This window comes from Ranitomeya variabilis, chromosome 4, assembly GCF_051348905.1.
Source record: "Ranitomeya variabilis isolate aRanVar5 chromosome 4, aRanVar5.hap1, whole genome shotgun sequence".
Classification (NCBI taxonomy): Eukaryota; Metazoa; Chordata; class Amphibia; order Anura; family Dendrobatidae; genus Ranitomeya; species Ranitomeya variabilis.
Genome location: NC_135235.1, coordinates 34,954,992 through 34,979,588, shown reverse-complemented (window position 1 = coordinate 34,979,588; position 24,597 = coordinate 34,954,992). Strand labels below are relative to the sequence as shown.

The window sequence follows — 24,597 nt, the reverse complement described above, 5'->3', positions numbered from 1 at the left end:
AAAAGCAACCCAATCATCCTGATCCGCAGACACAAAACACCTCAAATATGTCTCCAAGGTCTGATTAGTCCGCTCGGTCTGGCCATTAGTCTGAGGATGGAAAGCAGACGAAAAAGACAAATCTATGCCCATCCTAGCACAGAATGCCCGCCAAAATCTAGACACGAATTGGGTCCCTCTGTCAGAAACGATATTCTCCGGAATACCATGCAAACGAACAACATTTTGAAAAAACAGAGGAACCAACTCGGAAGAAGAAGGCAACTTAGGCAAGGGAACCAGATGGACCATCTTAGAGAAACGGTCACACACCACCCAGATGACAGACATCTTATGAGAAACAGGCAGATCCGAAATAAAATCCATCGAGATGTGCGTCCAAGGCCTCTTCGGGATAGGCAAGGGTAACAACAATCCACTAGCCCGAGAACAACAAGGCTTGGCCCGAGCACAAACGTCACAAGACTGCACAAAGCCTCGCACATCTCGTGACAGGGAAGGCCACCAGAAGGACCTTGCCACCAAATCCCTGGTACCAAAGATTCCAGGATGACCTGCCAACGCAGAAGAATGAACCTCAGAGATGACTCTACTGGTCCAATCATCAGGAACAAACAGTCTACCAGGTGGGCAACGATCAGGTCTATCCGCCTGAAACTCCTGCAAGGCCCGCCGCAGGTCTGGAGAAACGGCAGACAATATCACTCCATCTTTAAGGATACCTGTGGGCTCAGAATTACCAGGGGAGTCAGGCTCAAAACTCCTAGAAAGGGCATCCGCCTTAACATTCTTAGAACCCGGTAGGTAAGACACCACAAAATTAAACCGAGAGAAAAACAACGACCAGCGCGCCTGTCTAGGATTCAGGCGCCTGGCAGACTCAAGGTAAATTAAATTTTTGTGGTCAGTCAATACCACCACCTGATGTCTGGCCCCCTCAAGCCAGTGACGCCACTCCTCAAAAGCCCACTTCATGGCCAAAAGCTCCCGATTCCCAATATCATAATTCCGCTCGGCGGGCGAAAATTTACGGGAAAAAAAAGCACAAGGTCTCATCACGGAGCAGTCGGAACTTCTCTGCGACAACACCGCCCCAGCTCCGATTTCAGAAGCGTTGACCTCAACCTGAAAAGGAAGAGCAACATCAGGCTGACGCAACACTGGGGCGGAAGAAAAGCGGCGCTTGAGCTCCCGAAAGGCCTCCACAGCATCAGGGGACCAATCAGCAACATCAGCACCCTTCTTAGTCAAATCAGTCAATGGTTTTACAACATCAGAAAAACCAGCAATAAATCGACGATAAAAGTTAGCAAAGCCCAAAAATTTCTGAAGACTCTTAAGAGAAGAGGGTTGCGTCCAATCACCAATAGCCTGAACCTTGACAGGATCCATCTCGATGGAAGAGGGGGAAAAAATGTATCCCAAGAAGGAAATCTTTTGAACCCCAAAAACACACTTAGAACCCTTCACACACAAGGAATTAGACCGCAAAACCTGAAAAACCCTCCTGACCTGCTGGACATGAGAGTCCCAGTCATCCGAAAAAATCAGAATATCATCCAGATACACAATCATAAATTTATCCAAATAATCGCGGAAAATGTCATGCATAAAGGACTGGAAGACTGAAGGGGCATTAGAAAGACCAAAAGGCATCACCAAATACTCAAAATGGCCCTCGGGCGTATTAAATGCGGTTTTCCACTCATCCCCCTGCCTGATTCGCACCAAATTATACGCCCCACGGAGATCAATCTTAGAGAACCACTTGGCCCCCTTTATACGAGCAAACAAATCAGTAAGCAGTGGTAACGGATATTGATATTTAACCGTGATTTTATTCAAAAGTCGATAATCAATACACGGCCTCAAAGAGCCGTCTTTCTTAGACACAAAGAAAAAACCGGCTCCTAAGGGAGATGACGAAGGACGAATATGTCCCTTTTCCAAGGACTCCTTTATATATTCTCGCATAGCCGCGTGTTCAGGCACAGACAGATTAAATAAACGACCCTTAGGGTATTTACTACCCGGGATCAAGTCTATGGCACAATCGCACTCCCGGTGCGGAGGTAGTGAACCAACCTTGGGTTCTTCAAAAACGTCACGAAAGTCAGACAAGAATTCAGGAATCTCAGAGGGAATAGATGATGAAATGGAAACCAAAGGTACGTCCCCATGAGTTCCTTTACATCCCCAGCTTAACACAGACATAGCTCTCCAGTCGAGGACTGGGTTATGAGATTGCAGCCATGGCAATCCCAGCACCAAAACATCATGTAGATTATACAGCACCAGAAAGCGAATAACCTCCTGGTGATCCGGATTAACACGCATAGTCACTTGTGTCCAGTATTGTGGTTTATTACTAGCCAATGGGGTGGAGTCAATCCCTTTCAGAGGTATCGGAGCCTCCAATGGCTCCAAATCATACCCACAGCGTTTGGCAAAGGACCAATCCATAAGACTCAAAGCAGCGCCAGAGTCGACATAGGCGTCCGCGGTAATAGATGACAAAAAACAAATCAGGGTCACAGATAGAATAAACTTAGACTGTAAAGTGCTAATTGAAACAGACTTGTCAGGCTTCTTAGTACGCTTAAAGCATGCTGATATAACATGAGTTGAATCACCACAATAGAAGCACAACCCATTTTTTCGTCTAAAATTCTGCCGCTCGCTTCTGGACAGAATTCTATCACATTGCATATTTTCTGGCGTTTTCTCAGTAGACACCGCCAAATGGTGCACAGGTTTGCGCTCCCGCAGACGCCTATCGATCTGAATAGCCATCGTCATGGACTCATTCAGACTCGCAGGCACAGGGAACCCCACCATAACATCCTTAATGGCATCAGAGAGACCTTCTCTGAAAATCGCCGCCAGGGCGCACTCATTCCACTGAGTAAGCACAGACCATTTGCGGAATTTTTGGCAGTATATTTCAGCTTCATCTTGCCCCTGAGACAAGGACATCAAGGCCTTTTCCGCCTGAAGCTCTAAATGAGGTTCCTCATAAAGCAACCCCAAGGCCAGAAAAAACGCATCCACATTGAGCAACGCAGGATCCCCTGGTGCCAATGCAAAAGCCCAGTCTTGAGGGTCGCCCCGGAGCAAGGAAATTACAATCCTGACCTGCTGTGCAGGGTCTCCGGCAGAGCGAGACTTCAGGGACAAAAACAATTTGCAATTATTTTTAAAATTTTGAAAGTGAGATCTATTCCCCGAGAAGAATTCAGGCAAAGGAATTCTAGGCTCAGACATAGGTGCATGAACAACAAAATCTTGCAAATTTTGTACCTTTGTGGCGAGATTATTCAAACCTGTAGCTACACTCTGAAGATCCATTTGAAACAGGTGAACACAGAGCCATTCAAGGAGTAGAAGGAGAGAAAGAGAGGAAGGCTGCAGTATAGGCAGACTAGCAAGTGATTCAATTAAGAGCACACTCAGAACTAGAGGAAAAAAAAAAAAAAAAAAAATTGTAGCAGACTTCTTTTTTCTCTCCTTTCTCAGCCAGTAATTTAACCCTTTTTTTTGGGCCGGTCAAACTGTCATGATTCTCAATGGCGAGAGAACATAGCCCAGCATATATGAGAACTAGCTCTTGGAAGATGGAAACTATACTGACCATGAACTAAACCTGCCGCACAACTAGAAGTGGCCGGGTAGCATGCCTACGTTTTTTATCCCTAGATGCCCAGCGCCAGCCGGAGAACTACCTAATCCTAGCAGAGGAAAAGACAGTCCTGGCTCACCTCTAGAGAAATTTTCCCAAAAGGCAGACAGAGGCCCCCACAAATATTGGCGGTGATTTTAGATGAAATGACAAACGTAGTATGAAAATAGGTTTAGCAAAAATCGAGGTCCGCTTACTAGATAGCAAGAAAACAGAAAGGGCACTTTCATGGTCAGCAGAAAACTCTATCAAAACACCATCCAGAAATTACTTTAAGACTCTAGCATTAACTCATAACACCAGAGTGGCAATTTCCGCTCACAAGAGCTTTCCAGACACAGTAACGAAACAGCAGCTGTGAACAGGAACAAAATGCAAAAACACACAAGGACAAAAGTCCAACTTAGCTGGGAGTTGTCTAGTAGCAGGAACATGCACAGAAAGGCTTCTGATTACATTGTTGACCGGCATGAAACTGACAGAGGAGCAAGGTTATATAGTGACTCCCACATCCTGATAGGAGCAGGTGAACAGAGGGGATGATGCACACAAGTACAATTCCACAAGTGGCCACCGGGGGAGCCCAGAATCCAATTTCACAACACACGACAGCCCCAACTAGACACTGACATAGCCTTCCAGTCAAGGACTGGATTATGGGTCTGTAACCATGGCAGGCCCAAAACAACCAAATCATGCATTTTATGTAGAACGAGAAAACGTATCACCTCGCGGTGTTCAGGAGTCATGCACATGGTAACCTGTGTCCAATACTGCGGTTTATTTTCTGCTAATGGCGTAGCATCAATACCCCTAAGAGGGATAGGATTTTCTAATGGTTCAAGAATAAAACCACAGCGCTTAGCAAATGAGAGATCCATAAGACTCAGGGCAGCACCTGAATCTACAAACGCCATGACAGGATAAGATGACAGTGAGCAAATCAAAGTTACAGACAGAATAAACTTAGGATGCAAATTACCAACGGTGACAGGACTAACAACCTTAGATATACGTTTAGAGCATGCTGAGATAACATGTGTAGAATCACCACAGTAGTAGCACAAGCCATTCCGGCGTCTATGAATTTTCCTCTCATTTCTAGTCAGGATTCTATCACATTGCATCAAATCAGGTGTCCGTTCAGACAACACCATGAGGGAATTTGCGGTTTTTCTATCACATTGCATCACATCAGGTGTCTGTTCAGACAACAACATGAGGGAATTTGCGGTTTTGCGCTCCCGCAACCGCCGGTCAATTTGAATAGCCAGGGACATGGTATCATTCAGACCTGTGGGAATGGGAAAACCCACCATAACATTCTTAATGGCCTCAGAAAGGCCATTTCTAAAATTAGCAGCCAGTGCACACTCGTTTCAATGTGTCAGCACGGACCATTTCCGAAATTTTTGGCAATACACCTCAGCCTCGTCCTGGCCCTGAGACATAGCCAGCAAGGCTTTCTCTGCCTGAATCTCAAGATTGGGTTCCTCATAAAGTAAACCGAGCGCCAGAAAAAACGCATCAATATCAGCCAATGCCGGATCTCCTGGCGCCAACGAAAAAGCCCAATCTTGAGGGTCACCCCGTAAGAATGAAATAACAATTTTTACTTGTTGAGCAGAGTCTCCAGACGAACAAGGTTTCAGGGACAAAAACAATTTACAATTATTCCTGAAATTCCTAAACTTAAATCGGTCTCCTGAAAACAGTTCAGGAATCGGAATCTTGGGTTCAGACCTAGGATTTCTGGTAACATAATCTTGTATACCCTGCACACGAGCGGCAAGCTGGTCCACACTTGTAATCAAGGTCTGGACATTCATGTCTGCAGCAAGCTTAAGCCACTCTGAGGTAAAGGGGAAAAGAAAAAAAAAAAAAAAAAATGAGAGAGGGAAAAAAAAACTCAAAATTTTCTTTCTTATAATCCCACTTCTGCAATGCATTAAACATTTAATACTGGCCTGGCATACTGTTATGACCCCAGTGGACAGGGTCTCAGAGGAACGTGTAAGTCTGCGAGATTCAAAAATCCAGCTCATAGGGCTGTGGTAACTGGGTTGACCAAATAGCTACTCCTAACGCCAACACTAGAAGTAGCCGGGGATCATGCCTACGGTGATCGCTAGATGACTCGCGCCAGCCGGAGAATCTAACTACCCCTAGGAGAAGAAAACAAAGACCTCTCTTGCCTCCAGAGAAAGGGACCCCAAAGCAAGATACAAGCCCCCCACAAATAATAACGGTGAGGTAAGAGGAAATGACAAACACAGAAATGAACCAGGTTAAGCAAAGAGAGGCCAGCTTACTAATAGCAGAATATAGCAAGATAACTTATCTGGTCAACAAAAACCCTATAAAAATCCACGCTGGAGATTCAAGAACCCCCGAACCGTCTAACGGTCCGGGGGGAGAACACCAGCCCCCTAGAGCTTCCAGCAAAGGTCAGGATACAGATTGGAACAAGCTGGACAAAAATACCAAACAAAACAAAAGCAAAAAGCAAGGAAGCAGACTTAGCTTGAAATACAGGAACCAGGATCATAGGACAAGAGCACAACAGATTAGCTCTGATTTCAACGATGCCAGGCATTGAACTGAAGGTCCAGGGAGCTTATATAGCAACGCCCCTGAACTAACGGCCCAGGTGAGGATATAGGAAAAGACAGAAGCTCCAGAGTCAAATCACTAATGACCACTAGAGGGAGCAAAAAGCAAAATCACAACAATAGACCCTGGTATTTAGTACAACCTTATTGAAGTGCATGAAGCTGAGCTTATGTTCTGCAAATCCTTGGATTGATGGTGTAGCCGTGTAGAAAAAATGCCTAATCGGTTTGCTGCAATTTACACAAACTGTGACTTTGCCAAACTGACAAATGACCCTTGATCAGGCCCTGCCATGAAAACATAATTTAGTAGAGATATTAATTTTGTATATTTTTGCCCAGGGTTATAATGTAACCGTGGGGTCCCATAGCAAAATATAGCGTAGTCTCACTCCACCATAACTTTGCTACAGGTCTCCGGCAATGGTCAGGCATGTTTCCATTCCTACCTTTTATCTTCCAAGAGTGTTTCTTTTTTCACTTTGAAATTTTTTTAACTGAGCCTGTCACCTACCATATACCATTAATAATAGCCCCAATGACTCCACAGTATACACTATAGACATCTCTTTTCTCAGTGGTGCTCATCCACCTTGTTGGACCCAATGCCGTCAATTATGCCTTCTACCTTAGATGATTTGATACTTAAAGTCTAGGCAATGATTCCTGGGAAAGAGATATGCAAATTAGTTCTCTTCCAAAAGGAAGAAATTGTCTCTGCAGTGGCACCTATTGGCAGTAACTATTTCATGAGTCAATGTCCACCCTATTAAGAGCCTTGCCATGTAACCTAGGATGTGTAGCCAAAAAAAAAGTCTTCTTCAGAAGGTAAAGACATCCTACTCCAATTCAACTATCTGCAGATGGAGGTCTTTTGTTTTTGCAGAAGACTCTCGTGTGGCTAAATATTATAAGTCATGTTTAAGGGCATGTTAAAGGGACATTCAATGGCTCCCTCCAATAGGCGGCATTAAAGAGCCAGCTTTCTTACATCTGGTGGAGAGTTGATGTTACCTTATTTTGTTCCACCGTTGACTTTCTTCCCCTCCTTCGGCTTCAGTCTTTGATCCCATCTTCTCTCTGCCTCACTCTTTGGCACCTCTGGTGCTCACTGGACATCATGACATGTCTTCTCACAACATCATGGTGTCACCGAATGACTGGTCATCACCGTTGGTGCCAAAAAAGTGAAGGCTAAAGAGAAGACCAAAGGTGGAGGGAGAAAACGAGCCAGCAGAGGAGCGAACGAGGAGCCATTTTGCTTTATCTGAGAAAATTGAAGCACAAAAAAAATTCAGGTTCTGGAGAATCCATAATTCTATGTGAAATTTTAAGCAAATTTGATACTCTTATCTGTAGTCTCTGGAAATATTTTAATAACTTGATGTGTCTCCCCATAAGAATGGCAGGCATTGTTGTCTCGCTTGTCATCCTGGCTCCTGGTTGCACAGAAAACAGTAAAATAATTTCACAACCAGGTAAATGGAGATCATATGTCAGTAGTTAATGCCAAGCTGGCGTTCCAGCAGTACACTTTCCTGCAGAGTGTTTGGCAGTCGATATGCACAGGGGTAACAGAGGTGCACACCATCATTTTAATTACCAGCTAGCAGACAAAGATCACTAATCGATATACACAGCAGGTACACAATTACAGAGGCGAGTGGCGCAGCAGTGGCTTTCAAGATACATCAAACACAATGTCCAGCAGGAGGGATCCGCAGCGATGCTGGCGGGATTTTGGTATGTACTTACTCTTTAGACCCTTTCTTGTTAACCTCCCGGCTTCTTTCCTTTACTTTTGCCAATGGAAATTATGATAAGCACAGTTTACAATGTTTTGTAAGGGAATCTACAAGAATATGTTTGGCAATTGGTAAAAGCTCTGTTAGAAAATTGAGATGTTCTTGTTTACAGACATTTAACCTGATTACAAGGTCACCTTAGTAATCAGTCAACCATAGTTCACAACTCCTCCAGTCCGGGACTTGGCACTAGTTTAGTTTGGCAGCTTTAGAGAGGTTTATAGGAGGGGGATAAAGAAAACTTAATTGGGATCCCCCCATCTTACTAGCTACCTGAGCTTCATCTTAACAGGTTGCAGTCCACATCACAACGACTGGATAAACACATATAGACACATATACTGTAGCTGTCACACTGGGTGAAGGATAAGTAAGTTGCACAACAATGGGGAGGGGGAGCCCAAACACTAGGGAAGTAGGGAGTGGAGTCCCCTAGGCAGATCTAAAATCACCCTGTCTGTCCCTATATAGGTTCTGCAACTATAGCTGAGCAGGAACCTAATCCCTTTCTGACCCTTGCGATAGGCCCTGGTTAGGGAGGGGATGGGGTAAGCACTAGTCAGTCCCCACTACAACTAAAGACAGAGAGGGTCGACGAATGAAGGGAGCAATTAGCTTGAGAAGACAACCAAGATGTCACGCCACCAATCCTCCAAGAGTCCTCTGAAAAAGAACTAACAGACTGTTAGTAGTTCCAACTAGACAGAGACAAGAGCTAACACCAGTCCCATGCTGCAGCAATTGAATGAACTTAAACCTGCAGCACAGGTGTGTAATTGGCAGCAGAAGGTGGAGGTAACTGTTGGGTCCTAGAGGGAGAAGGATATCACTTCATAACAGAGATGCAAAAATCAAGAAGGTGCTTGAGCTTAATGCAAAGATCTTTTACAGCCGGATCCAGGATGACTGTCTGTCACATCTGACACACCCATAACAGTAGCATAGACATCTCCCAACAGAGTATCACAAAATCATATTTTGTTTTCCAAAACTGGTCATCTTGCACTACACATCTCGAGACACTTAGACACATCTATCTAGTTTTTCTACTTATGTATTAACTGTATAGTGATATTTAGGCTTATCATTATACAGCCATACACTAAGGAACTCCGGTGCAAAATATTTTGATGGTTGAATTGAAGAACTTTATACAGTAGATGTCCAACCTCAACTTTCCATGAACTGGACTCTAAATTTTACTACAAAAATTCAATACACATTCAATTCACAACATGCAAGCAAAACCTTTACCAGGATGCAACTTGCATCACAATGACTGGGTGGCCACATAGAGATACATGTGTAGCGTGAACATCTCCTGACAGATTAGCTCATCTCAGGTTGTGTTGAGCCAAGAAGAAAGGTAAAGAATAACATATCAATAGGTTTCACGGGCAGATTCATTCCAGTATGTAATCTTAGAGGGATTATTTCACAAAAGCAACTTAATTTTAAATAAAAGCAAATAAAAGTGATATTACTACCCAGAAAAGTGCAAAAAAATATATGGAGCTTAAATGGAATCTACACTACATGTAGTATAAAACCTTTGGCACCAGATTTGCACCAATTTGACTCCCATGTTGGTTTTGTAAGATATGTCCTTTTAATAAAGTGGATGCATATACTTTATACAACAATAAGTGCTCTTTACAAGATAGATATATTAGCGTGTGCCTCTGATCTCCAGACTCCGGACCTATCAGCACCAGGCAGATACAGACTTTCTTCATGTTGAGTGTTAACATTGTTTGTGTTGAGTAACAATGGCCGAGCGATGAGATCAGCAGATTACTGTGCGGAGATAAAGACCTTTTCTTCTTGTTATTTAGTTGCTTCTTTTGAGTCATTATTGATTGGCGTTGGTGGATACATTATTCAGATATCTGCATATCTCCATCCATTTACAATGTCACCATGGTGACTGTCAGATTATCGGGAAAACATTATCATTGTTTCCTCTTTTCACTATTTTCTGACAAAACATCTATTTCTGTCTGTCCGGTAGTGACTGGTAAATTACTATAATATATACGATAGCGGCCTGTAAACTGTTGACCTCTATTCTCCGCTGGGTGTATGTAGATCACTGCTTCTAAAACATTCTGGCCAACTCTCTTGGAATGACAAGGAGGAAGCTCTTGGATATAGTAGAGATCTCCTGGTCTCATGGAAGAGTTGGCAAATCTCCAAGGTGCCAAAGAAGACCCTTAAAACCTGGATCCCATGTTATAGCATCCAGAGGTGCATTTAGAGGGCATAAACCAGACGGCGCATGGCTTGTCGAAAAGGGAACACGGTTATTAAAAAAAAAAAAATAGAAAGACGTAAACTCAAAGCGAATCCTAATCCCTTATTTCCCAAGAAACTATTTTAAAAAGTTGGAAAGTTTGATAACTGTAAAGGGGGCATCACTGTTGTGACTCAGTGATAGTGAGACACAGTGGTCCCTTGTAACTAACCTAGGGCATGAAGTTTCCATCCATAATACATAGCTTCATCAGGAACATTGTAATGAAGCTCTGTTCGTAATATACTGGCAGTTCTTATTGGGGCTTCCACAGGCTTTGCATAAGCCACTCTGTTTAGCAGATCCTTGGGGAATTCTGCCTTTACATATTAATTCCTATATATGGATCTTGACTTATGTATGCCCCCCGCGTTACTTATATGGAGTGGCTCCTGGCTGGTGGAGCGATCTGGCAGAGAAATGGGTCATTATTAGGGACAGAATCATGAGGCATTTGGGTAAACAGAAAAAAATAGTCAAAATCATAAACTAAACACAAGTAAAAACATGCCAGTCTAAGCAACAAACCAGGTAATACAAAACTATAACTGACAGAAGTATCTGCAGGGGGGTTAAATAAGGAGTGGCTCCACCTGAAGCTTACAGCAGAGAGCTGATTATAAGAGATAATCAGCATTCTGCAGCAAGACATAATCACCTCGCTTGGGCGCCACCAAAAGTATGTCCTATTAATGTAAAATTGGACATGACTACATTTCTCAACACAATTGGCAGCGCCGGTGCAGCACCACCCAGTAGAAGATGTCATAGTAGAGGGTTCATCCTTGGACATTTTTGCAAAAAAAGGACAAATAGAAGTGCAGCCATATTGGTTGTCAGTATAGCCACATCTCCATAGTAATTGACTTTAGTAGGCCAGCATGTCCTATAAATTTCAAAGTTATAAAAAGTTGAGAGAGAGCAAAATAGGGTCTTATCCGGGAATAATTGTCAGAGATGGTATCAAATATATGCTGACCCGATCCCAGGTTGTGTGGCTGCTGCAGATCTATGGGTGATTTCACAAAAAACCCCATAAAAAATGGAAAGTTCGTTGTCTATATCAGTGCTACCAGCTGATGAAGAAACGTCAAATGCCAGATAATGTAAAATAATGGTCCTTATATTTGTATTTTTCTGCGCGTTTCAAAGTGTAACCCTTATCATATGGTTTTTGTTTACTGAAGATGAAGTGGGTGACACTTAGAAACGTATAGAAAAATAAAAATGAAAAGAACTGTTATTTTACATTATCTGGCATTTGACGTTTCTTCATCAGCCAGTATCGCGGATATAGACCACGAACTTTCCATTTTTTGGAATACGTTTCAAAGTGACAATTTGCCATGCTCCCACATCAAAGATTACTAGTGATGAGCGAATATACTCGTTACTCTGGGGTCCTCTGAGTTTTTTTTAAGTGCTCGGAGATTTAGTTTTCTTTGCCGCAGCTGAACGATTTACAGCTACTAGCCAGCTTGATTACATGTGGGGATTCCCTAGCAACCAGGCAACACCCACATGTACTTAGCCTGGCTATCAGATGTAAATCATTCAGCTGCGGCGATAGAAACTAAATCTCCAAGCACTAAAAAATACTCGGAGGACCCCCGAGTAACGAGTATATTCGCTCATCACTAAAGGTTACCACTAATATACCGGCACTTCAAGAAAACATGACTTGCTAATATAATATTTACTGTATATGCTTTTTTTAGTACGCTATGATGACTGTACACAGGCGTCAGAAATCTTGGCATTACTTGCGCATAGAGGAGGCATCTCCCATGACGCTGCAGAAGCTCGGCAGTCAGCATTACTCAGCACTTAGTAAGAACGAGCTGCAGCTCCAAACTTTACCGTTCAGAAAAACTATACTAAGAGTTTGGAGAAAAAAGAAGTAGAATTTAAAGTATGCTTTTTGTGAGTTTTCTCATGAAAAGGGGTATTCCCATCTTTTACATTGATGGCATATCCAGTAGATAGAGGGTATGGAATAATGTGCTATATTACCAACACATGTCCCATTATTACTATCATAATGTAGCTGCAGAGGAACAAGAAAATGTACATTTGTACTGGTTTGGACAAAGTCCTGACTTCGACTGATTGTTCAAGACTTTGATATAGATGGCCAATCCTTAGGATAGGTATGATGAACTTCTGATGGAACTGCTGAAGATAAGAGTGATCGGTTATCTGCACCAGACCCACAGTGGAAGATTTATCAACATTGTCTAAGGATAATTATGTTTGTTGCACGTTTCATTGCAGCTCTATTCCCATAATGAAATGATTGGTTCTGTTATGGGAACTTTCCTTCAAGAGATGGTGTCATCTAAACATAGTAACATAGTTATTAAGGTTGAAGGAAGACTTTAAGTCCATCTAGTTCAACCCATAGCCTAACCTAACATGCCCCAACATGTTCTAACATGTAACTAAACCTTGTTTAGTGCCAATAAAGTAAAGCAACCCATCAGCTTGACACTGAAAAGTGACCGTACATTTGTCATGTATAGTAACCATACCTGGTGACCCTTCGTTTTCCGCTCGCTGTTCCATTTTTGAGACTAATGGTTCGGTTCTCCTACATACAAGATAGCCACCATAGAGCGCAATGATGAGTCTGAGCCACAATCACACAGCACAAGAAAGGTAGGGACAATGAGGTCACTCTCCGCTCATGGTGTCATCTTAGATGCAAGATGCAGGAGGACTAGAGTTCCAGTTTCAACAGAGGAGGCAATGGACGTCAAACCAAGAGAACCAAGTAGAGTGACTATTAGGCATGCTGGTCATAAATTTGCAGTATCCGGTCCAGTGGCCATGACAGTAATCTGTTGCCCGTTGATGGAAGCGCCGGGAACTGTCTCTTACCTAACGGCATACATGGCCCTTCTATTGATTAGAATGCCTGGTTTCCCCTTATAGACAAAAAAATGGAGGCATAATAGACTATGGTTGGTTGCCATATTATAGATGAACTATGTTCGATCCATACTTTGTGAAACAAGAGGAAAGTTATGCAGCTAACCCTCATCAGATGTCCTTGTAGTTTGGAGCACAGCTGATGTCTTTGCCTGGATGCAGTAGAATAGTTTAGTATATTGTGTTTGTCTCCACCGATAGACAGGAAAGCTTTTTATGTTTTGACTTGGGAGAAGATCCTCCCCTCTGTTTCTGGTCTTTTTTTAATTCATTTTCTTTTTATTTTTTGCTTCTTTTTTGTAGATATAATGGACCCAATCTTGTATTGAAATACATGAAAGAAAAAGGTCGTTTGGTGAATATAGCAGTGGATGAGCGGAGCTCTCCCTATTATCCCATCCGGGATCGCCAAGGCAATGCCATTGGGGTCACTGCCTGTGATATCGATGGTGATGGACGAGAAGAGATTTATTTCCTGAACACGAACAATGCGTTCTCAGGTAAGGAGATTTCGACAAAAGCTTGTACCTGAGATGGAGATGTTTTATGCCGGATCTTGTGCCCTGGTATTAGATGAAATAAAAAGAAACTTGAGTCTAAGGGATGGCAGAGGCTACGACGCAGAGCTTTTAAGTATGCCGCTGAATTTCTGTTCCATGTTTTAGTTATAGAACAGGGAACACTTTGGCAAAAAATACAATAAATGAATATATTTTCAAGGCTGATACCTTTACTTTGCTGCCAGTGACAAGACGTCAAATCCTGCAAAAAGTGTGTGGTTGGTGGGTGTTCCTACTAGTGATACATTATTGGATTGAGAACAGCTTATGGCAAGGAGTCAAAATAGGCAAAACTTGAAGATTCTGGGACTTGATGCAAACTTTGTAACTGGGTTTGCCAACTGTGTTTGAAAAACATTAAAATTTGAGCCTCCTCGGTGGTTGATACCTTTTATCGGCTCACTGAAAAGATGGAAACAAATAGTAGCTTTCTAGACTACTCAGGTCTCTTCACCAGGCATAGAATAACCCAAAATCTGAAAAGTCACATATTTATGCACAGGAGGACACAGGAATAATGCAATAGATAAGTGATGTGAAGCAGAACTATCAATGTGGGATGAGAAGAAAACAGTGGCTGTAAATATTGGAACAGTTCGTAGATAAGGAGTGTGAAAGTTTTATTGTCCTGTGATTGAGGTCTGGTCCATGATTGTGGTGCCCTCATTTGGTCTGAGGAGCACTTTCCTTTTTCTGTGTTTGGAAGTTTATAATACTAGGAATCTTCTGCTATCAGGGCCCTTGTGAGACTACCAGACCCCCAAGTTCTGTCCCTGAGACTTAAGGTGCCCTGTTGTGAATTCCGTTCTCGGACTCCCTCCTGTGGTCATGAATGGTACTTTGGTGAGTTCTGTCCTTGGACTCCCTCTGGTGGCTTTGAGTGGGACTGCTGGTCCTTGAGGTTGGCTTTCCAGCTACCCTCGTTTATTGCTAGGCTGGCTTTCCTATTTAACTCCACTCATATGCCAGCTGTCAATGTCTCAGTATTGGTTCAGATCTCTCTTGGACTTCTCAGATGACCTGTCTACTCCAGCAGAAGCTAAGTTCCTGCTAGTTCATTTGTTGTTACTGCTTCTTGAATATATTTCCTAGTATTGCTTATTCTAGTCCAGCTTGCTATCATGATATTTCCTTGCTAGCTGGAAGCTCTGGGGTGCAGAGTTGCTCCTCCACACCGTGAGTCGGTGTGGAGGTCTTTTGCATACTCTGCGTGGTTTTTGTAGTTTTTGTGCTGACCGCATAGTTCCCTGTTCTATCCTCTGACTATTTAGTGAAGTCTGGCCTCCTTTGCTAAAACCTGTTTCATTCCTGTGTTTGTGACTTTCCTCTAAACTCACAGTCAATATATGTGGGGGGCTGCCTTTTCCTTTGGGGAATTTCTCTGAGGCAAGGTAAGGCTTCTATTTCTATCTTTAGGGGTAGTTAGCTCTTAGGCTGTGAAGAGGCGTCTAGGGAGAGTTAGGTACGCTCCACGGCTATTTCTAGTGTGTGTGATAGGAGTAGGGTTGCGGTCAGCAGAGTTCCCACTTCCCCAGAGCTTGTCCCGATTACTAGTTTAACCATCAGGTCATTCCGGGTGCTCCTAACCACCAGGTCCATAACAGTGCCCATACACATCTGCCAACGGTTGAACAAACCCAACGATTTCAGCTGGTCCAGATGACTATTGATGTTTATGGAAACCTGCTAACTCTTCCCTGACAGATGATCTTAGGGAAAAGAATAACCAGGCATGTTATATTTCAGTATGTCAGTTGTCTTTGTCTTCATGTCTGAAATGCTTTTTCATCTTATTACCTTCTCTTCATTGAGCATACATTATATACACTAAAATATCTGCCCCCTCCACAACACACCTACAGAAGCTTTTCTGACTCCCTATTCTAAGTCAATGGACAATAATATGAAGCTGATCCCTTTGCAGGTATAACAGCTTCCACTTTTTACAAGATCTTGAAGGCATATGTGGTAATATTTGCCCATGTATCCAGAAGAGCATTGTGAGGTCAGATCCTGATGTTGGGGAGAGGCCGGGCTCAGAGTCTCCGCTCTTGTTGTTGGATTGGGTTGAGGTCCGGCCGGTCATGTTCTTAAACCAAACCCCCCAACCGTGTCTATAGGGACTTTGTGCTCTGTGTAAAGTCATGGGGAACTGAAAAGGGTCTTCACCAAGCTGTCAAACTGTTCTGGTACCCGAACCCGAACTTTTTGTAACTGTTTGGCAGAACCTGCCGGACCCGAACATCTACAGTAGATGTCCGCCCATCTCTACTTGTGAGGTTAGTAAGTGGTAGTAGCATCTTATTTTTTTTGCATTAAACGTCTGGCATTGAAACGTTATTATCATATGTGAGTAACAACAACTTAATGAAAAAGTTTCTCTGTCTGTCTAAAATCTACGGTAATTAAATATTTGTTCTTTGCTGTAATGTGTCAGATTTGTCAGCTGGTGCAAGTTGTGCTATTTTGTTTATTTTTAACGAATATTTTTATGCTCAATTTCTTTCTAAGCATTTGGTGTTGCTCAGTCAAGTTAGAATTGTGCCAGAACTGGCACCTGCTGCAATTCTCTGAATGTTTTTTCTGTTTGTTTGTTCTTTTTTAGACCTAATTACTTTGTTATGTTAAGAGAAGCTATTTTTTTTTTATTTAATTATCCTCCTGGCTTTGCAAAATTCTCAATACACGTAATACCATAGTTTGCTTCCTTTTCTCCCAAACATTAAGCTGCAGTACTGAAATGCCCAGTTCATGCTCCTTTAGAAGCTGCTTTCAACTGCTACTTAATAGTGGTCTGTAGACTATATTTAGGATCTTCTCTGTCTGAACCTCTCAGCTCCCTTATCCCATATTCAGATAGGAAAGGTCAATCCACAGACTGTGTGAATATTGTGTGCAGATCTTTGATGAGCAGCAGCTGAAAGCAGCTTCTAAAGGAGCATAAAATGATCACTACAGTGCAGTGTTTGGAAGAGAAGGATGCAAAATAAGGTAGGTAAGTATATTATAAAAATGCATAACTTTGCAATGCCTGGAGAATAATTAGAAAAAAATCTTTTTGTCGGCATTTAAATGAATAAATGTCCTGCTTTGCTGCATCTTACCATGAAATGAGAACCTACACATAAAATCTACATTTAATAACAAGCTTTTGGACCAAAAAGGTTGTAAATTTTGCCATGGGTCAAATTTGAGTTTATCATCACTAGCAAATTTAAAAATTTAAATAATAATAATAAAATAATATATATGAAATAAACACTAAATATAAAGTACTGTTTGGAAACTTTGAGTCCTATTCCAGTCACATCCAAAATTGCCTGAAAAATCATTATTAACATATTAACATTTATTTTACTTATTAAACACAAATTTGCTTATCTGTATGAACAAATATTCAATATGTGTATAAAAAAAATATACATAAATTACATTGATATTCATAACTCAGTGTTTTCTTGGTTAAACCTTCCCGATATTCAGGAAAACAGGGGAAAATACAAATATATTACAAAAATGAAAAGAAAAGTAGTCATGGTCTCCACATTGATGTAGTTTAGGCTATATTTATTAAGTAACAGGCTGTATAGTAAAATTTCTGAATGTCCATATTATGAGGAGTATATTAATTAATTTGGTGCTACTAATCAATTCACTTATGCCATGGATTTGGTTTTGTGGTCTGGGGAGAAAGGAGGAAACAAATTCCCCCTATTCTGTAATCCATGGGGTCCAAGAAGAGAGACTGATAATCTCACCAGTGGATAGCTGTCAGCAGCATGAGGTAGGGGATGAGACACTGATTTCAGTGATGTGTCACTTATTAGGCTGTGTGCTGTTGTTTCAATACAATAATTGTTTTATCAGCAGGAGATTATCACTGAAGGTCTAGTGCACCAGTGCATCCTGGTCCAGTTCCGCCCCCAGCACTTCAATATACAATGCCCACAGAAAGCAGCCAATCAGTGGTGTGGGCGGGGTTAGCTTTCTCAGCTCTGCTACATGCTACTTCTGAGCACTCTGATTATGTCAGAACTGCTGCACCCCGTAAACTAAGTGACACATCGCTGGAATCAGGGTCTCTGTCCCTACATTATGTTGCTCTCAGATGAGGTAGCAAAAAACCTGCTAACAGATTCCCTTTAAAAGGACTTTTATACAAACCTTATAAAAGTTCAGTATTATAAGGCTAGGTTCACATTGCGTTAGTGGGTGATCGCTAACGGACAGCGTTGCACGGCGAAAATGTCGCAATTAACGCCGTGCAACGGGTCCGTTAGCGCACCCATTGACAGCAATGTAAATTTCGCCTGCAGCGCATCACTAGCGCGTGCCTTTTTCGGCTCGCGCTAGTGATGTGCCGTTCTTCTGTGACGCGCCTCGGACGCTGCTTGCAGCGTCCGCGGCGCGCCCGAGGTCCGTTCCCCGCTCTCGCAGATCGGGGATCTGCGAGAGCGGGGACGTTAACGCGACCCCTGAACACGGCCCCTAAATACACATTGCGTTAGCGCAATCCGCTAGCGCTAGCGCTAAACGGATTGCCCTAACGCAATGTGAACCTAGCCTTAGACTTGCTGCTAATATCAGTCCGAATATGTATAAAATTGTTTCTGGTGATACAGTATGGATCAGTCATATATCCAAGTGAAGAGCGCTACACCGAGCCTATCCCCTACTGACTCGTAATAGGAGACCATTAATTGCTTTTCGGCACACGGCTAATGAAGGCTTTAGGTTTCCCGTCCTTTCTAATGCTATGTTCTCGCTGTCACACATTATTATCTGCTTTCTTGATACGTATTCTTAGGATTTTCTTACAATCAGCCCATGTGGACTGACTCACTCCCATAGAACAATACACCGAGCGTTCCGACTTCTCACATACCTGGGCTGAATGGACGTATTACGTAAATAGTGATTATTTCACATTAATGAATGATTACAGCCCACGCGGCTGCTTTATTTAATGACGAGAGAAAGATGGGAAACAAAGCAGAATGTGTTACGCAAAAGTTGATCTTTTTTAAGAAGCTGAGTAATCTGCTACAATTAATCAAAACTTTACAGATCGGAGGAAGATTACCATTATAGCTTTAAGTTTGCTCCATTGTATTAATTTGAGCTTTTAAAGAGGATGTCTGGACCTTTACCATTGATGACCTATCCTTGTCCTTCTACAGGAAATGTGGTGGTTCTTTGTCTCTCTACAGAAAGTGAGGGTGGATCTTTGTCTCTCTACAGGAAGTGAAGGTGGATCTTTGTCTCTACAGGAAGTGAGGGTGATCTTTGTCTCTCTACAGGAAGTGAGGGTGGATCTTTGTCTCTCTACAGGAAGTGAGGGTGGATCTTTGTCTCTACAGGAAGTGAGGGTGATCTTTGTCTCTCTACAGGAAGTGAGGGTGGATCTTTATCTCTCTACAAGAAGTGAGGGTGGATCTTTGTTCTTGCAGGAAGTGAAGGTGGATCTTTGTCTCTCTACAGGAAGTGAGGGTGGATCTTTGTCTCTCTACAGGAAGTGAGGGTGGATCTTTGTCTCTCTACAGGAAGTGAGGGTGGATCTTTGTCTCTCTACAGGAAGTGAGGGTGGATCTTTGTCTCTCCACAGGAAGTGAGGGTGGATCTTTGTCTCTCTACAGGAAGTGAGGGTGGATCTTTGTCTCTACAGGAAGTGAGGGTGGATCTTTGTCTCTCTACAGGAAGTGAGGGTGGATCTTTATCTCTCTACAGGAAGTGAAGGTGGATCTTTGTCTCTCTACAGGAAGTGAGGGTGGATCTTTATCTCTCTACAGGAAGTGAGGGTGGATCTTTGTCTCTCTACAGGAAGTGAGGGTGGATCTTTGTCTCTCTACAGGAAGTGAGGGTGGATCTTTGTCTCTCTACAGGAAGTGAGGGTGGATCTTTGTCTCTCTACAGGAAGTGAGGGTGGATCTTTGTATCTCTACAGGAAGTGAGGGTGGATCTTTGTCTCTCCACAGGAAGTGGGGGTGAAACTTTGTCTCTTTACAGGAAGTGGTGGTAGGTCAATAATGTCTTATCTCTGGGAGTGCGACACACGGCGCCCACCTGACCAGCTGTTCCTGGTGTCGTCGGGAACTGGCCAGTTTCAGAGCGGCGCAAGACAGTTCCAGCAATGGAATAGTGGCTACAGCCGGGTATTACACATCCACCCCCTATTGTTTTGACTGGTGGGCAGATGCGCAGTACCCGGCTGTGGCCACTATACTGTCGGTGGAGCTGTGCTGTGCAGCTCTATAACTGAGCAGTTCCGACCACTACTGACATTGGCAACAGCTGATCGATGGGGTCGCCAGGTGTCTCATTGCCACCAATCAGACATTGATGACCCCTCCTACAGATAGCCCATCAATGTTAAAGTCCCAGGCAAACTCTTTAAGGAGGGGACAACCATGGGATGGAGGGAAGTGGCTCCACCTCTCAGGACTAGCCTATTTAGAGGACTGTTTAAAAGTTCAGGTTCTGGCTAATCCAATTTTTTGGTGAAATTTCAAGTGAACCCAATTGGCCTTAAACTAATTTTCTCATGTCTATCACTTACCATTTGGACCTTCTTCTCCCCTCTTCCAATTCTGCACAGATGCCCTGCCATTCTTGGTACTTCCTGTTTGGTCAGTTTAGACACCTGAGCGCTGCAGCCAATTAATGCCGCTGCTAGGGATTGGTTGCAGCAGTCACATGTCCACCTGGAGCTAACAGGAAGTACAGATACTGATAGAGGACCCAGACAGAATTGGAAGAGGAGCAGCTGGCAGATTAGAAAAGTGAGTTAACTTTTTTATTTTAGAATAATCTTGATGAAAAATTCAGGGGTGGGCAACCTGTTTAAAGGGGAAAAATAAAAAGTTAAAATTTATGTATTAAGATATGTGACTGGTTCGCAAGACATTAACGCCGATCCCAGTCGTGTTTGCTCTAATTCTGATTTATGTTCATGAGAAAACTGCTGTGTATGAAGGGAGCTGGCTAATTGACTAATTTTATTCGCTAAGCCAGGCCCCTTCGCTCACAGCACTGGTCACACAGAAATCTTCCATTGGAAGTGCCAGAACCTAGGACCTAATATCTTAAGATCAAGGCACCTTTCTTGATAGATTTATACTGGCAAGTTAAAGAACCTTATATCTTAAACAGATTGGAAGATATATATATATATATATATATATATATATATATATATATATATACATATCTATATATATAATTGTCTAAGGGTTTTTCTGTCTGTCTGTCTGTCTGTCCTGGAAATCCCGCGTCTCTGATTGGTCGAGGCCGCCAGGCCTCCACCAATCAGCGACGGGCACAGTATCGATGTAGATGTCATAATGGTTGCCATGGCGACGATGATGTCATAAAGGTTGCCTCGACCAATCAGCGACGGGCACAGTCTGCCGCGAATTCTGGAATCATCATTGTCCATATACTACGGGGACATGCATATTCTAGAATACCCGATGCATTAGAATCGGGCCACAATCTAGTATATATATATATTTGTTTTTTTTGTTAATAGGCAATCCCTGTAAGAACCCTGATCTATTAGTAGACATTAGTCAAAAGGGCTTAACACAGTGGAGGATTGTACATACATTACATGGGGATCCATTGATTTCAGTTACAACTCTGTAATACTCCATTTCCCCTGTGGAGGCACTAGACATAAATTAAACACTTGCTGCTGGGTTCCCATAGAGTCTATAGCCGATCATTGGGGTCTACAGCTTGTGATCAGGTTCTAACAAAAGGGATTGACCCATTAACTTTGGATGTGAACAGAGAAGAATAAAATGGATGGTGTTTGGACAAGTTTTGGCAGAGTCTAGCTTTGTGTTATATATTGTCTTGTGTGTTTTTATTACACTAAATTCTTAATTAAATTGGTTTCCTTAATTTGCCTTTAACAAATCTCATTTGTGCTGATTTACAATCTAATGGAAGAAATATCCCTAATTACCTGAGAAAAGCAGATGTCTGTGATGTGCTCGGATAGACAATTAACACAGGTTGTCTGCTTTTCTGATGATGCCAGAAATCTTTACAGTCTCATAGATTTCATTTTGGAATTTATATAAGTCTCATTTTGTTATTTTTTGGGGTTCTGCTGACACATTAGATCCCACGGATTTTTGTAGCTTGTCATTAATTTACCGGTCGACATTATTATTGTTATTATACTGAACAGTTACTGTAAAGACACCAGCATACAATTATTCACTACAACTTTTTAAAAACAAAATTACCGATTTTTCAAATGGTCCTGATTTAAAATACTTGATATTTTGTGTACACAGCCCCAGTGCAGAGCTATGTGTCTACACGATTGCAGAATACAAACTTTGGGTTGTCTGATCCTGCACTAGTGTTACTATCCTCTATCTCTTAACATACCAGCGTTAGGTAAGAAATAAGAGGGGGCAGAATGAAGAGACTAACAAATGCCTGCAAGATCAAACAATCTAATTTTTTTTTATTGAGAATGTGATAGACAGTCTGCAATCTTTTTTTACCCCTGAAAAATCACTTGTGGCCACTAGTGTTAGGGTATGTGCACATGTCCGGATTTCTTGCAGAAATTTCCTGAAGAAAAGCGGAAATTTTCTGCAAGAAATACGCATTTTGTTTTTGCGTTTTTTTTCCGTTTTTTTCGCGTTTTTTTAGCATTCTGCAAGCGTAATTAGCTTGCAGAATGCTAAAGTTTTCCAAGCGATCTGTAGCATCGCTTGGAAAACTGACTGACAGGTTGGTCACACTTGTCAAACATACTGTTTGACAAGTGTGACCAACTTTTTACTATAGATGCTGCTTTTGCAGCATCTATAGTAAAAGATAGAATGTTTAAAAATAATAAAAAAAATAAAAAAATGCTTATACTCACCCGCAGACAGCTGATCTCCTCACCGGCGTCCGTTCCGTATAGATGGTGTGCGCGCAGGACCTTCCATGACGTCACGGTCACGTGAGCGGTCACATGACCGGTCTCGACCAATCACAGGACCGTGACGTCATCGGCAGGGTCCTTCACCGCACACCAGCTACAGGAACCGAACGGCAGCGTGCAGCGGTGAGGCGGGAACACTGCGGGGGACATCGAGGGTGAGTATAGGACTATTTTTTATTTTAATTCTTTTATTTTTGACCAATTATATGGTGCCCAGTGCGTGGAGGAGAGTCTCCTCTCCTCCACCCTGGGTACCAACCGCACATAATCTGCTTACTTCCCGCATGGTGGGCACAGCCCCGTGCGGGAAGTAAGCAGATCAATGGACTCCTAGGTGTGCGGAATCCCTGCAATTCCGCATTTTTAATGAACATGTTGCTTTTTTTTCCGCGATGCGATTTTTTCGCGGAAAAAATCGCAACATTTGCACAAAAAATGCGGAATACACTGTAAATAATAGGAGGCATATGTTAGCGTTTTTTTCGCGTTTTTATCACGTTTTTATAGCGAAAAAACGTGAAAAAAACGCTAAAAATCCTGAATGTGTGCACATGGCCTTAGGTGTCAAGTTCCCACTGCTGCACAGCAGGAATCTCAAACCATCTCCGCTGCAGTCTCCCATTCTTCTCCAGCTGCAGTGGAGCCTGCTCAGCAGAGACATCGGTCCCAGCGTCTGGCTCAGGTAGATACTGTGCGCTTGGTTACTGCTGCTCTTCCAGGCTCAGCCATTGTAGCCAGTACTGGTCAGCGGCGAGCAGACATCTCTGGGACTAAGTCCTGCATTTCCTCTTCTGAGCATGCCCAAGGGAGGACCTCTCATTGGAGGTCGGGGGTCACACGCTCAGGTCCTGTAGCAGCTCCCATTGGTCCTCTAGGAAGGTCCCGACGTTGCTGCAGCTATAAAAGGTTCACATGGCCTCACGGCCGTGCACTAATATCATTTGTGTTTTGTGCTTGTCGCCAGTAATACTCTGCCACTGAGGCTACACGTGGAGAGTGTCCGTTAGCCGTGGGAAATTACATAGGCAGGCAGCTAGCATCAGTGGGGGCAATTAGTCACTTGGCTTAGTATCTGGTTCATTCATGTGTGCGGTTAGCACAGAAGAGTTCCAGAGCAAACACAACCCTAGTTAGGGTTTTAGTCCCACTAATTATTTCACGACTCTGTGAAGTAACAGGGTTTGTGCTGATACTGACCGAGTGACAGAACTCACGTCTAATCTGACATTTTACCACCATATAGGGCCGCCATTTCTCTAGCAGCAGGCTTCTCTCCTGCACGGTGGACCCCAGGCTGCGAACGCACCTATAACAACTCATATATTTACTCGGTGCATTCCGCCAGCCGTAACAACTAGTTATTCTGTGTAGCTTGCTGACTACTACTTGTCGTCAAGTGTAATTTGGCTGTAGCAGATACCAAAATGGCGTACAGGAAGTGGGAATGGATGTTTGCCTCTCTACAGGAAGTGGGGACGGATCTTTGTCTCTCTACAGGAAGTGAGGATAGATCTATGTCTCTCTATACAAGGAGTGGAGGAGGGCCTTTATCACTCTACAGGATGTTTGGTGGATCTGCAGGAATTAGGGATGATATTTGTTTCTCTACAAGAAGTGGCGATGGATATTTGTCTCTCTACAAGAAGTGGGGATGAATATTTGTCTCTCTACTGAACTTGGGGACGGATCTTTGTCTCTCTACAGGAAGTGGGGGTGGATCTATGTCTCTTAACCACAGGTGGGAGCATGTCTATAGCTCTATAC

At 42.8% G+C, this 24,597-nt stretch overlaps 1 protein-coding gene across 8 annotated transcripts in view; it reads left to right on the top strand.

Annotated features, from left to right (window-relative positions):
* Nucleotides 1-24,597, top strand: part of CRTAC1 (cartilage acidic protein 1) — a 526,287-nt gene that overhangs the window by 163,812 nt on the left and 337,878 nt on the right. For all 8 annotated transcript variants that reach the window (XM_077258322.1, XM_077258318.1, XM_077258320.1 and 5 more), the window contains exon 3: nucleotides 13,624-13,820. In XM_077258322.1, coding sequence (XP_077114437.1) covers nucleotides 13,624-13,820 — 197 coding nt within the window. The remainder of the gene's footprint in view (nucleotides 1-13,623; nucleotides 13,821-24,597) is intronic.